The sequence below is a fragment of the Salvelinus alpinus genome, chromosome 6 (genome assembly GCF_045679555.1).
Source record: "Salvelinus alpinus chromosome 6, SLU_Salpinus.1, whole genome shotgun sequence".
Classification (NCBI taxonomy): domain Eukaryota; kingdom Metazoa; phylum Chordata; class Actinopteri; order Salmoniformes; family Salmonidae; genus Salvelinus; species Salvelinus alpinus.
The window spans coordinates 20,738,860-20,753,319 of record NC_092091.1 but is presented as its reverse complement, the minus strand read 5'-3'; the positions used below and the strand labels follow the sequence as shown (position 1 = coordinate 20,753,319).

The 14,460-nt window shown below is 43.4% G+C and overlaps 1 protein-coding gene and 1 pseudogene across 4 annotated transcripts in view; both read left to right on the top strand.

Moving 5' to 3' along the window:
• Window positions 1–3,287, top strand: part of LOC139578327 (histone-lysine N-methyltransferase, H3 lysine-79 specific-like) — a 30,549-nt gene extending 27,262 nt beyond the window's left edge. For all 4 annotated transcript variants that reach the window (XM_071405762.1, XM_071405761.1, XM_071405764.1 and 1 more), the window contains 2 exons: window positions 1,210–1,875; window positions 2,689–3,287. In XM_071405762.1, coding sequence (XP_071261863.1) covers window positions 1,210–1,875; window positions 2,689–3,278 — 1,256 coding nt within the window. In that variant the 3' untranslated portion in view covers window positions 3,279–3,287. The remainder of the gene's footprint in view (window positions 1–1,209; window positions 1,876–2,688) is intronic.
• Window positions 3,288–3,315: 28 nt separating this feature from the next.
• On the top strand, window positions 3,316–14,170 carry LOC139578329 (uncharacterized; annotated as a pseudogene).
• Window positions 14,171–14,460: the final 290 nt, after the last annotated feature.

The following is a 14,460-nucleotide window of genomic DNA, read 5'->3' as shown; positions in this document are numbered from 1 at the left end:
TCTTCCTGTGGTCTGGCAAAATTAACGTAGTTATACCATTTTTAATACATTACAATACATTTATAAGATTCCAGAACACACTAAGTGATTCCCGGTTTCAACTGTACCGGGCAGATGGCAGCAGTGTGTATGTGGGTGAGCAGTTTGTGGATGTCAACATTGTGAACAGAGTGCCCCATGGTGGGGTTATGGTATGGGCAGACATAAGCTACGGACAACGAACACACTTGCATTTTGCCGATAGCAATTAAAATGCATAGATACGGTGACGAGATCCTGAGGCCCATTGTTGTGCCATTCATCCGCCTCCATCACCTCATGTTTCAGCATGATAAAGCAAGGCCACATGTCACAAGTATCTGTGAACAATTCCTGGGAACTGAAAATGTCCCCGTTCTTCCATGGCCTGCATACTCACCAGTCATGTAACCCATTGAGCATGTTGGAGATGCTCTGGATTGATGTGTACGACAGCGTGTTCCCGCCAATAACCAGTAACTTCCCACAGTCATTGAAGATGGGTGGGACAACATTCCACAGGCCACAATCAACCGCCTGATCAACTCTATGCGAAGGAGATGTGTCCAGCTGCATCAGGCAAATGGTGGTCACACCAGATACTAACTGGTTTTCTGATCCACACCAATATATATATTTTTAGGTATCTGTGACCTTCAACTGCATATCTGTATTCCCAGTCATGTGAAATCTGTAGTTTAGGACCTGATTTAATTTATTTCCATTGACAGATTTTCTTATGACCTGAACCTCAGTAAAATCTTTGAAAATGTTGCATGTTAGGTTTGTTTTTCAGTGTAGAACAAAAGTAGTTGCTTAAACGGTGTATTCCCCCACAATTGTATTTTTAGCAACAGTCATCCTTGTGCTTCTCAAAAGGCATCTCTCTGTGCTCTCAGTGAGTGGCTTGCTCACACAGCAGGCGATTAGTGAAACGGGGACAGGCAGATACTGTCATAGCAGGAATCAACATAATGCGTAGGCTATTACTGTTGACCAAATAATGGTTTTAGAACAATCTACAGGAACGTTGTGTAGAAAAATGACCAACGTACACAAACTGCATCGGAAAGAGGAAGGCCGTGTCGCTAACTTTCAGTTTATCGTTCCAGCTCTGTCACTTGTCCGATGTCTACTGTACTTTGTCCTTTTGCTCTTTTTATCCCACTTTTCTCTCTATTGGGTCAACAGGAAGGAAATCGGGAGGCAGCAGCGGGAACAGCACCGGCAGTGAAGTCTCCTCTTCATCCTCATCTTCCAACAGCAAGTGGAAGTCTACCTTCTCCCCCATCTCAGACACCAAGCAGCCCCCAGGCGAGCTGAGGCAGGAGGGCTCCCCCTTCGGTATGGGGAGAGAGCCACCGGGCTTAGGCACCGACTCAGACTCTGATCACAAACCGCAGCAGAGGAGGGGGGGTGAGTCCTCAGCATCTCCGTACATTCCCCCTAGCCCCTTCCTCAGCCAGGAGGCTGGTGGCCGGCCGGGGGCAGGCCCCCAGGGAGGAAGCAGCTCTGAGAGGCAGGCTATGCCCAAACAGAAGCCCAGGGGGGAGTGGGAGCTGAAGACATCCAGCAGCCTAGGAAACAGCCAAAACCTCTTCATCTCTGCGGCGGCCAGCGGGGGTATCCTGAGCGGGAAGGTGGGGGGAAGCCCAGTAGCTGTGTCCTCAGCCTCAGGGGCTTCTGTGGGACAGTACCTGGGGGCACAGTTTCCCCTCGGGGGGGCCTCTGTCCTTCAGTCCCTATTTGGGGCCCAGACGCCCAGCACCTCGGTGAGCGGGGCCTCTCGCCTGGTCAACGGACACTCTTCCCTGGGGAGCTTCTCCAGCGCTGGGCTGGCAGGTGGAGCAGCTGGAGGTGAGGCCCACTGACATATTCTAACCAGTTACCTTCCCTTCAGCAGCACCGTTAGCTATGGGTTGGGATAGAGGATTTAGCATTTATTAGGATTCCCATTAGCTGTTGCTGAAGCAGGGGAGCTACTCTTTCTGTGAGATCAGTCCCCATGTTAGATAGCTACAGAGGGATTCAATGGAGAGGCCCGAAGTTGGACACAGGTAAGTGTGGGAGCCCTGTGCTGCTGCCTGTCTCAATGCCCTTGCTGCTTTGCTTTGCCATGGACTGGCTGTACAGAAGCTGAGTTAGACACCCTTGGGAAATGCCTACTACTTCAATGAGAGTACAGATCCTTAAGATGACAAACTTGGTTCATGAAGTCATGGCCACGGACATGGGAAATGTCCTTTAATATAATAAAGACATACTGCATCTGTGATTATCTGTGTTGGTAAGATATAGATCTCTCAAGCATTGAAAATTGATGAATCAAAGAAACCTAATCAACATGGCCATTTTCTATGGGTGTTGGTGTCACTTTCTGGTCTTCTGTGTAATTTAGAGACATTTCACTATGATTTGCCACATTGCGATTTTATTAGGACTCAACAATATATTTAAAGCAGAGGAATGGCCATTGAGCTATATTGTAATACTTGATTGAGTTGATGTGTCAAAGTGAAATGTCTGTGCTTTCTGTGTGCTTGTCTGTATGACTTGCTTGGCGCTATGCAAATCCTGGCTCAGCCCCTCTGTCTCTCTGTCCTCCCCCCATCTCTCTGTCCTCCATCTCTCTGTCCTCCCCCCATCTCTCTCTTGCTGTTTAATCCGCAGGTATCTTTCACCACGTGGTGCCCTCAGTGTCGTCCCATCAGTTTGGGGCTGTGCTGCCAGCCACAGGAGGCCTCAGCTCTCTGCTCAGTCTCTCCTCCCAGCAGCATCACCACATTGCCCCTCACTCATGCTCCTCCTTCCTGGCCTCTGTGTCCTCCACCATCCCCCTGCCCCTCTCACAGGCCCAGCACAGCCGCACCCAGACAGTACTGCACACTCCTCTGCTCCCCATGCGCTCCCTTCCACCTCCCCCGCCTCTACTTAATGTCTCCTACTCTTCCTCTGTCCCCTTTTCCTCTGAGCCCACTCCCTCGTCTCGCTCTGAGTCCTTCCTCTCCTCCCGACTGGTCGCCTCTTCCCTCCAGCATCAGAGGGCACAGTCCTCCTCAATCTCTCTCTCTGGTTCCTCTGCTGCTGCTTCTTCCCCCCTTCCTCCTTCCTCTCGTAACTTCACAGTACACCACCCCCCTCACCTGCTCCCTCCAACCCCGGCCAGTATATCAGGAGGTGGGGGCATCATGTGGAGGACTCTGGGCTTGCCTGCTTCCTACATGTCGTCCTCTCAGCACACCGGTTCCCGGCCTAGATAGGTCACGGTGGGGGTGGGTGGGTGGGTGGGGGGGGGGGGGGGGGGGTTGTAGGTCAGTCAGAGGGATAAGGCGGAGAGATCTGGTTGTCCCTGTTCTCCCCAAGCTGCTATTCAGTCCCAACAAGGTAAGTTAGACTCCTACTGTAGGTTTGTGAATAGATTATTAGCTCTTTGATAAATCCGTTCTTCATGAGCCGTCTCATGTCTGCCATGTCCTATCCTGTTAAGTGCTATTGGTCACGGCAGAATTTTGTCTTGTTTTCTGAACCTGGCTCTTTCCTCTCCCTGGCAGGTAACTGAAGAATATCTACCTCAACCCAACGTAACCTATGCAAATGGCCAGGTGTAGACCAAGGTACTCTTTCAGTGGTGCTCCTAAGCCTGTTAAATTGCCACTGATCTGGGACTCTATACACACACACACACACACACACACACACACACACAGAGCTGAGAACACACACACACATATATATATCACACACACTCACGTTGACACACACAGCATGGCATCCTGAGCGGAGTTGAGCGGTCACGGGGGTTTTTGTGTCGTGGGTTGAGGCTGACCGTAATCCGTGAGTTGTGTACCTACCATCCTGAATGAATTGGTATGCTGCCTGCTATAAACATTAACGTTATAGAGACAAAGGACATGCACTGTTTCCATGGCAGTAAGTTGTACAGGTACATCACTGTCACCATGTAACCTGGTGCTACTAAGTATGAAATATAGATAACTATATTGAGCTTTAAGACTCAATTCAGACATTTGATGACAGAAGAAAGCACAGTTAGCAGTTGTAGTTGTACATGTTATATTACTAAAGACAGACTGTAAATGGCGGGAGACTCCTGTTGTACCATCATCCCAGTATCATCTTTGTTCTGTTATCTGACCACCAGGGTGCTTTCTTAGCCCCCCCCCCCCCACACACACACACAAAGAATGCGTTTACACAGGCAGACCTATTCTGATATTTTTTCCAGTAATTGGTCATTTGAACCTATCAGCTCTGAAAAAGATCTGATGTGATTGGCCAATTAGTGTTAAAAATATATATATATATATATAATTTGTCTGCCTGTGTAAACGCATCTATATATACACAGTCTAGACCAGTTTAACCCAACTCTGTACAGGACTAGGGACCATGCAGCTGTGACTCTGCATCTCTATCGCTCTGCTAGCTAACCTTTAACCCTGATAACTTCTTCAGTGAATTTAATATGATTTGACCACATTAGCTTTTGGCTACAGTATGAAACGAGAAGCTGTTTGTTCAAACACACTGGATCACATATCTGTGTACCCTCACTGTGGAAACATCCCTGGTGCAGGGACAGCACTATAGTCGGCTCAGAGTAAAAAAGTTGTTGGTGTGATCATTTATGTGAATAACGACAGTTTCTGGAAATGTAATAGTAAGCCTCTAGGGTGTTCTCATTCATTTGAATGCTGTGTCAAAATGTATGGAAGTGAACAGCAGAAAGACTTGAGGATGTAATGGGGAAACAGGATTCAATTACTGAGACAGTCAGTTGATAATCACTACTTATAGAGCCAGCTAGGGAGTAGGGACCTGCAACGCAATGTGCATTCTTCACAAGTAGGAATCTCAACTACTCTAACTTAAGCTTCTTGGTTTTGTTTTTATAGCCCTGCTGAAACACTGATACGATGAAAAATGCAGGTGTAATTTTGGGACTTTTAATATTGTCCGTGTTGTATTCAGGCAAGTCTCTGGAACCCTATCTCACGGAGTTCACAGGGGACGGGTATTTTTTTTAATATTTTTTTTATACGTGTCAACCTTTTGTCCACTGAAGGCTATAGTGGTACTTTCTGCAGCCTGTCCAACCTGCACACACTGGTGTACGAACATCCTCACTCACACACTGGTGTACGAACATCCTCACTCACACACTGGTGTACGAACATCCTCACTCACACACTGGTGTACGAACATCCTCACTCACACACTGGTGTACGAACATCCTCACTCACACACTGGTGTACGAACATCCTCACTCACACACTGGTGTACGAACATCCTCACTCACACACTGGTGTACGAACATCCTCACTCACACACTGGTGTACGAACATCCTCACTCACACACTGGTGTACGAACATCCTCACTCACACACTGGTGTACGAACATCCTCACTCACACACTGGTGTACGAACATCCTCACTCACACACTGGTGTACGAACATCCTCACTCACACACTGGTGTACGAACATCCTCACTCACACACTGGTGTACGAACATCCTCACTCACACACTGGTGTACGAACATCCTCACTCACACACTGGTAAATGCATGAATAACAAACTACTGGGCAATTTTCACTTTTGATTTATTTCATTTTTGTAAACAACATTGTACTGTGAATGGGAGACATTCTGACTGTTTAATTGTGTATAATTTTGATCATTATATTTATGCTGTCATGTTTTTTGTTTATTTTGTTCTCCTGAAATGTGTAACAGTGTAGAATGCAATAGGTATAAGTGTGTACTTAACGTAGTCTGAAAACATTGGTGCTACAATCTGTAACTCTGGACTGTGCCTCATTTTATTTATACAATATTAAGAACATCAATAACTGTCGATACTTGGTGCTTCTTGTACACAGGGACGTTTTAAATGCCATTTTCTGGCATTCTTTCTCGTATTTAAAGTGTAGTTATCAGATTTTTGAATTGTTGTACTAGTGTACAACTGCAGACGATTTGGCTCAGAGTTAAGACAAAAGGTTACGCTCTCATTCGATGTGTTTTCACACAGTATTTTTGGCATACTGCGAATCACCCTTTTGCTTTCAAACTTGCCACTTGTTCCGGACTATTTGTAAATGTTTTTCTTTTTTGACCGTTTGTTTATTAAGGGTGTGTTGCTGAATAAGAAACGCCTAGATTGCTTTGGGGTATTATTTAATTACTATATTTTTTTGGGGGGGTCTGACATGTGGCATACTTCTACAACCTGTCAAACAGGTTGGGCCAGCACCCAAGGGAGACAGAGGTGTGCAGAGTTGTTAAGCCAGTGCTTTAATAGTGAGAAACACCATGACTATTCAGTGTCAATGAGGGCTCCTCTGAGATGTACTGTACCAGTTAAAAGTTTAAACACTTTTTTTGGTTACTACATGATTCCATATGTGTTATTTCATAGTTTGATCTATTCACTATTCTACAATGTAGAAAATGGTAAAAAAAATAAAAACCCTTGAATGAGTAGGTGTCTAAACTTTTGACTGGTACTGTATATATTTATCTAGAGAGTACAAGCGTTGAGTATATGTGCTTAACACATGCAGACAGAGATTTTGTGCTGAAACTAGACTGTCTGGATTGTATCAGATTGACTTTATGCTTTTTAAAGAAAAATGTATACTGGTGCTCTTTCAACCACACAAACAGATTTCAGAAAATGTTCTGGGTGCATCCAAAAACCAAATGTCATCTCATTTCTGCTGCTTGTCCTGGGATATGTCTTAAAACTGCCTCCTTCCCATAGCGTGAGCATATTACATCTGTTTGTGATTACAAGTTAATTGTTCCAATATAACTGGTAGTAGAATAACTAGTAGGTATTATGTGATTTTGCAACAATCAGGCTTCCTTTTGATCTGATTGGCAAATGAGTATTTACTAATTGAGGATGTGAAGCAGCAGGACATTCATTTCTCTTCATTGTTTTGTTCGTTTCACCTATGCCCTCAATGAAAAATTACTCATCAAAGCATTAGTCACAATGTGGTCCGGTAGGCAAGTGCTTTGTAACCAGGAATGTGTATATCAACCCTTCTGTTCAAGTAAAGTGAGGACAATGATTTGTTCATGTCAGACATGAACAAAAAAGCGAATTCCTTTGTTAACAGCGCTGACGGGCCTTTTTGTAATTATTGTTGTTTAATTTTTTTTCTTGGTGTTTGATATAATCGCAGTTGGTATCAATTATGCTTTTATTATGACAAGATTCAGATCAAGTTTTAATACTCTTAAACAGACAGTGCGGTGCTCTCCTACACTTAAAATGAGGGAAAATGCAGCTATTGATTAATACACTTCTGTTGTGCTAGAGGAGGGGAAAGGTTTAAACTTCAACACAGGCTATTTAATCAGAAAATATACTTCCTAGTTGGCTGGAGTGGCAATGTGTGTGTGTGGGAGTGAGAATAGTATTGGGTAGTGAATATTGTTACTTCAGGTTTCAACAAACTTTTACATCATGCCCCGTTTCTAATATGTCCACTTAAGAACTACGCCTAAGATCTCTCTGGCAAATATGGATGAATTATATTGAAGTCCTATAGTGCTCTATACATTTTCTCAATGCATTACTTTACAGTTAAGACTTTTCCACATACCAAGACTGAATCCTGCCAAGTCTCTCTCAGGAACTTATCAGATATCTTGAAACGCTATAACACTTTGAATACTCTATGTCCCACTTAACTTTAAACTGGGACTTATGTTTCTCCCTTTCTCAGGACCAGGGACCGCATTTATATTTTGATGTACGGTAACTTAAATTGATATTGGTGCTTTGAGTTGACAAACTGCCTTAGATGTATGTTTGTCTCCTCAATTTCTCACTGTCACATACATCCAGCCACACCAGCAAAAGACTGCAGGTTTGTTCGACTAGTCTGAAGATGTCGTGGAAAAGCCTCATCTCTTCCTACTCTCTCACACATGTCTCAATCCCTCTCTTTCTCAAAATGAAATGTCCTTTGACCTTCAGTGTTGTGATCCTTACATAGGAGAACGCTGTGTAGTTGAAGGAATTAATTTAACTCTCTCAGTAAAGCCAGGGCAGGTTTGAGGTGCAATAGGCAAACCTACGTTCCAAAACACCCTGGGTTGTCATGGAAACTCTTGGTGTTGGTGCTTTTATCTTAAATATGATTAATGACAAATTGAAATTTGTTTAGCTTTTTATGATTAATAAAATGTTTTCTTATAAAGTGTTTCATTTGCGTCTCTGCTTATTGGTGATATTGTGCATATTAAAAAGGTGCTTTTCTTTGTTTTTTCCCAAGTTTTTTTAGGCTTTAAACTGAAGGAGCCCGACAATGACGCTATGTAGGTGTGGGATTAGTTCATTATTTTTCTACTATTAGAGTAGTACGTTCTGTACAAAGCTAGGCTTATCGGTTTGCCCAACAATGGACAGTAGTGTTTTGAGAAATTGCTCTTCATTTCTGTCTGTAGTGGGGAATGCACATTTCAGAAAGAAATGTCCACAATTGGGGAAATAATGTACTGCTTTACCATTTTCTGTAGGCCTAGTAAATAAAAGCAACATTTGATGTAATGTTCTGGGATTACTCTGAAATACACATTGTTAAATAATGTTTTGCATTATTACGTGTTTTTTCAAGCCGTTAAATTATTGTTTTTGTCATTTTGTTTGTGGATTTGTGAATCCCTGCAGGAATTTGTAAATTAACCTTGGTTTTATCACTTGGCCCGGTTGACCACCAAGCAGGACAGACTCAACTCAATGACCTTGGTCGTCTGCAAAATAAGGCTGCAGCTGTGGAATTTGTCATTGAGGCCCTTCTCAACCCCAGAGGTCTCAACAGCAGCATCTCATGGTCTGGCCATCAGAGATCCTTTAATCGGTCAGACGTAAAGAGCGCTCCTATTTAGCACACACACTTGTATTCTATCTGGCATGTAGCACATCCATACTCCACCCCACTGTCCTTAGAATAACTGCTGAGAGGACTTTTGAATGCAAATGTGTCTAATCTATCATCCAATTAGTCACCTTTAAAAGCAGCCACTTGTGAGGCAATTCAATGAACATTCCAATATCTGTTTGTGCATTGCTAGAAAAAACATTGTGTAGAAAAACTAAGAAAAGGCAGGAGGTTGAAACGATAGGATAGTGTTTAGAGTCGGCCAGTTGTCAATGAAAGGCCTTTAGAAATGTGATTACATTCATGTTTTTCTGTCTCCAAGCATCCTTATCTTAGGTGTTTGTCAGTCCCCAGTCTATCCTCACCCACAGGGAGGGCAGGTGTCAATCTGCAACACACACAATGCTCCGTAGTCTTGCTTCCTTTCCATAGTTTTCTCAGCCCACCATAGTATTCACAGAATTGGGTGGCAGGTAGCCTAGCGGTTAGTGTTGGGCCAGTAACCGAAAGATTGCTTCTTTGAATACCTGCGCCGACAAGGGGAAAACTGTCGGTTTGCAGTTGAGCAAGGCACTTAACCCTAATTTGCCCCAGGGGGGCCGTACTACTATGGCTGACCCTGTAAAACAACCCATTTCACTGCACCTATCCAGGTGTCTGACAGAACATTTACTTTAGCATACTGTTCCTCAACATGTTGAGGAAACAATGTTTCCCCCATCTTTCAATGGACACATCACATGGTATTGAGGAAGTGTACTACACAAAACCCTTCTCCCTTGCTAAACCAAGTGTTTGATCCAGACATGACGGGCTGCCATGAGGCTGTGGTGCGCATTCTGCCTGATACTGATGAGTGTCCCCACACTGGACAGCCATATTTTGGAAGTACACCAGCTCATGTAGAGGTAGTTGAGAATATGCTTTCAGCAATTTGAAGTTTAGGTCCAGGAAAGCGAGCTGAGAGGATTTGACTTGGTTTTGAAGTTTGCTCACACTGATGGTGCTCAAATCTAGCTGAAGAAGCCAACAAAGAGAAACATGGGATACATGTTTGGCACCCAACCAGATATGGATCTGATTCTGAATGAAATGGGATGTTATGTCTTGTCTACTCTCCGCCTTCCCTCCAAGATCAAGTTCATACTGCTCCTTGCCTTTAGAAACCTTAGAACAGTAGCCTTAAGCGCCATCACTTTCACCAGTCAATCTACAGCCTTACAGGTTAGAACTCATTACCTACTCATTTACAACATTACTGAACTTCTTGTCTTTTACATTTTAGAAGTCTCTTGTCTTACCATAGACTATTTAAAGACTGGTGTAATGCTGTTGGTATCGGACTGACCACCTTTCCCCATTTCAGACAGTATGTATTTTAAGAGAACACAGTTCCTCATCCTAACAGGAACGCTATCAGAGGGCAAAAGTCACCTGAAATGGCGAATCAATGTTGACACAAAAACACCAGATACAGGTAAGAAGAACACTTCATCTTGTACAGCTTATCGTGTTCCAAGTTACATGCTGATGGAAGGAAAGCATATTATAAAGCTTATTTACCCTTCTCAGGGCTAAAGTTGTCTGAACTACAAGGTATCATGATTGGTGAAGGAGCAAGAAGTGATGTCAGTGTCATTCCCCTGGTGCTTTTCTCAATGGCTGAAGGATTTAATGAAAGGGCAGTTGGCTGGCTTTTTATTTTTATTTTTTTTCTTATTTTAAGTAATTGATTCTTAAATTTGTGTAATTGTCCTTCTCCCAGTGACAAGCCAAAGTCCCTCCCCTGCTTCCTCCAGGACCTATGCTTTTCTGTGTGAGCTGCAGGAGTTCCTCAGTGCTGTCCAGCCACCACAGATGCAGTCACAACCACGGGCTGCTCCGGTCCCGCTGTATACCTTGCATTATCTCCCCACCCTGTCCCTTGGGGTGTCGTCCAGTGAGACCGTCCTAGCCGGGCTGCTCAACTCCTCAGCTCTCACGCTGTTCTCCTTTCCCACACTGGGCTCTGTACCAGGGGCATCACAGGGAGCTGGCCCTGCGGCCTGCCCTGCTGGAGGTGCTCAGGCAGAGGCTGGAGGAGGTTGTGATCCAGATGAGGACGGAGGAGGTGGGCAGGGATGGACGAGCTGTGGAGGCTCCGGGAACTATGTTCTTCCCAAAGAAGGTGAGGAACCACCAGCAGGTGAGCAGGCCTCAATGTAAATTCATGATACATGTCTGTGCATTACCATGTCATTTAAAGTATGTTTTTCTTTCACACCCATAGGTGAGGAGAGGGAGCAGCAGGCCAGGAGGGCCCAGGGAAGGGACACCTGTGTCGGCTGCACAGCCTCACCGTGTCCCTGGAGAAATTCCGGCTGGCTCATCTACAACTACCAGGGAGTCTGCCGCTTTCCCCTGACCAACGGTAACAACCAGGTCCTCCTTCTGAACAGCCAGGTCCAGAGGGGCCCTGGAGCGCTCACCTTTGTGTGCCTATAGACAATGAGGACCTCAAGGTGGTGGAGTTGGATCAGGGTGGAACCAAGATCTCCATCAAACCCAACATGGTGGCCAAGGAGTGTGGTTGCCACTGTTTCCTCCATGTGGTCCAATGACCGTAATAATGGCTAGGGCCAGGCCAACTGAATGGGTGGACCATTACTCATAAGTCAATTTTGTTTAATGTAAATACATCACATCTAATTCTCCATTTGTGCTCAATCATGTTCTGCCAAATATTAGCTGATTTTACATTTTAATACACTTTTTGTTACTCGTCAATTTCAAACTCAATGGCACAATGCATATATTGGATCTTTCAAATACCATTTGATAATTATCAATTTGCATCCAATGAAAGGGCATATTAAAGGCAAAAATAATATTTATTTGAATATGAGATGGGAACCAGCATCTCAAGGTCCTGGAGTGGCCTAGCCAGTCTCCAGACCTGAACCCAATAGAAAATCTTTGGAGGGAGCTGAAAGTCCGTATTGCCCAGCGACAGCCCCGAAACCTGAAGGATTTGGAGAAGGTCTGTATGGAGGAGTGGGCCAAAATCCCTGCTGCAGTGTGTGCAAACCTGGTCAAGAACTACAGGAAACGTATGATCTCTGTAATTGCAAACAAAGGTTTCTGTACCAAATATTAAGTTCTGCTTTTCTGATGTATCAAATAATTATGTCATGCAATAAAATGCAAATTAATTACATAAAAATCATACAATGTGATTTTCTGGATTTTTGTTTTAGATTCCGTCTCTCACAGTTGAAGTGTACCTATGATAAAAATTACAGACCTCTACATGCTTTGTAAGTAGGAAAACCTGCAAAATCGGCAGTGTATCAAATACTTGTTCTCCCCACTGTATATACTTTGATAGAATAAACACCCTGGCAAACTGACATTATTTGATTATTCTTTCTGAAAATGTCAGCCTATTTGTTGTATGCCTCTTTACCATTCTCCATAATGCTCTCTTTCTATCATTCCTTCACAGCCCTTTGTCAGACACATCTCTATTTCTGATCCTCAAGACTCCCCCTCTTCTCTCTGGTTTTCCTTTTGTTCCATGGTCTGATCCCCAACTCAGCAAGCTGTCCCACAGAGAGGCTGGAGGGCGAGAAGAGGAAACACCAGGCACACAACATAAGGTTCCAAAGCAGAGCACTTATAACTAACACACTGAATAACAAATGAGAAGGAAACAGAAAATACACTGAGTGTACAAAACATTAGGAGCACCTAATGTTAAGCTAAGCTCAGGTAAGCTCTTTCCATGAGACTGACCAGGTGAATCCATGGCAAAGCGATGATCCCTTATTGATGTCATGTTGCAACTCAATATTAGGAATGTGATCCTAATGTTTGGTATACTCGGTGTAAGCTATAAGTCCCTGTACCTGAGCTGTGCCATCTGGCTGTGGATCTGTGCCTCCAAGTAACATCTAAATAAGATCATTCTCCTCTAGAAATATTTCCAGAGCATCTAAACCACAAGAGATAATGCATGAGCTAGTCTGTGTGCATTGATTATATTTTTAATATCATATGTTTCAACACTCACCATGTAGTTCATTCACCCCTGAGCTCACAAGCACAATGATGATGGCCAACACTATGCAACGGTTTAGAGTAATGCCTTTCCATGGGTTCTCAACCTCCTTCAAACTTTGGATGGACAAAATACCTTCATATGACACTAGAAGTAGACAGTAGTAGGTCAACACGGGACAAAATATACTATTACTGAATGTAGAAATGGAAATGTAATGAATAAGGATTTTATTACTGCTAAGACACTCCGATGATGATGTTCTGGATCTGTTGTGTCCTGTAAATTCAGGTAATATTGGGGTTTTGTTAATGCAAGATATTTGAAAGGTAAACTTATTAAACATCACAGTGACGGTATAGATTAAATCTTTTACTTTCAGAGTGTTTTAACTCAACTGAACATTTGCTCTAAAATCACATAGGCAATGAGGACTGAGCACAAACAAGGATTGGGGTTATGGTGCCTTCCCGAAAGTATTCATACCCCTTGACATACTCCACATTTTGTTGTTACAGCCTGAATTCAAAATGGATTAAATCATTTTTCTCACCCATCTACACACAATACCCCATAATGACAAAGTAAAAACATGTTTTTAGAAATGTTTGCAAATTTAGTGGAAATTAAATACAGAAATATCTCGTTTACTTAAGTATTCACACCCCTGAGCCAATACAGCGGTAATTGGCAGCAATTACAGCTGAGTGTCTTTCTGGGTAGGTCTCTTAAAGCTTTGCACAATATTTGTACATGATCTTTTTTTTAATTCTTCAAGCTCTGTCAAGTTGGTTGTTGACAATGGCTGGACAGCCATTTACTAATCTTGCCATAGATTTTCAAGCCAATCAGAGCCTTACAAGCGTGCCGCAAAAAGGCCCAACACTCTTTCCAAGAAGGCCTGATTCCGACAGAAATACACAAAGAACCTAGGCATTTACACGTAAATACATTCATGATTTCTTACTCCAAGCGGGTGGTGGTTCGTGTGCCAAGTATATTATTACTGTGAGAGTAGTTTCTAAATGTACCAAAGTATTATGTCTCTGTCTCTCTGCCCACCGCCCACCTCTATCTCTTTTGTACAAGCAGCCATGTTGTCAGTCCGCTAGGGACCTGTTTCTAATGTATTAAGTGTGTATGTCTATCCTGTGTTACCATTTAATTAGCTAGTAAATAAATAATTAAACCAATTTGTGTAGTACTGAATCATAAGTAAGGCTCAGGTTTTTGCAGATGCATGAGGTTACGACTCATCATAACCTCGTATCAAATCATCATTCTGAAAAGTTGACTGTTTATGGATGTGATAGGTAAGTTTGTTTTAGTTTTTAATTCGGGGAGATGGTAACTCTTTAAAACCTCTACGGGGTGGGTGTCCCTAAACCGGGACGGTTGTTGCTAACGTGTGCTAATGTGACTAGAATGACGTTGTATACAACAGCCAACTTTCCGGGACATGGACATGTCTTATATGGCCAGA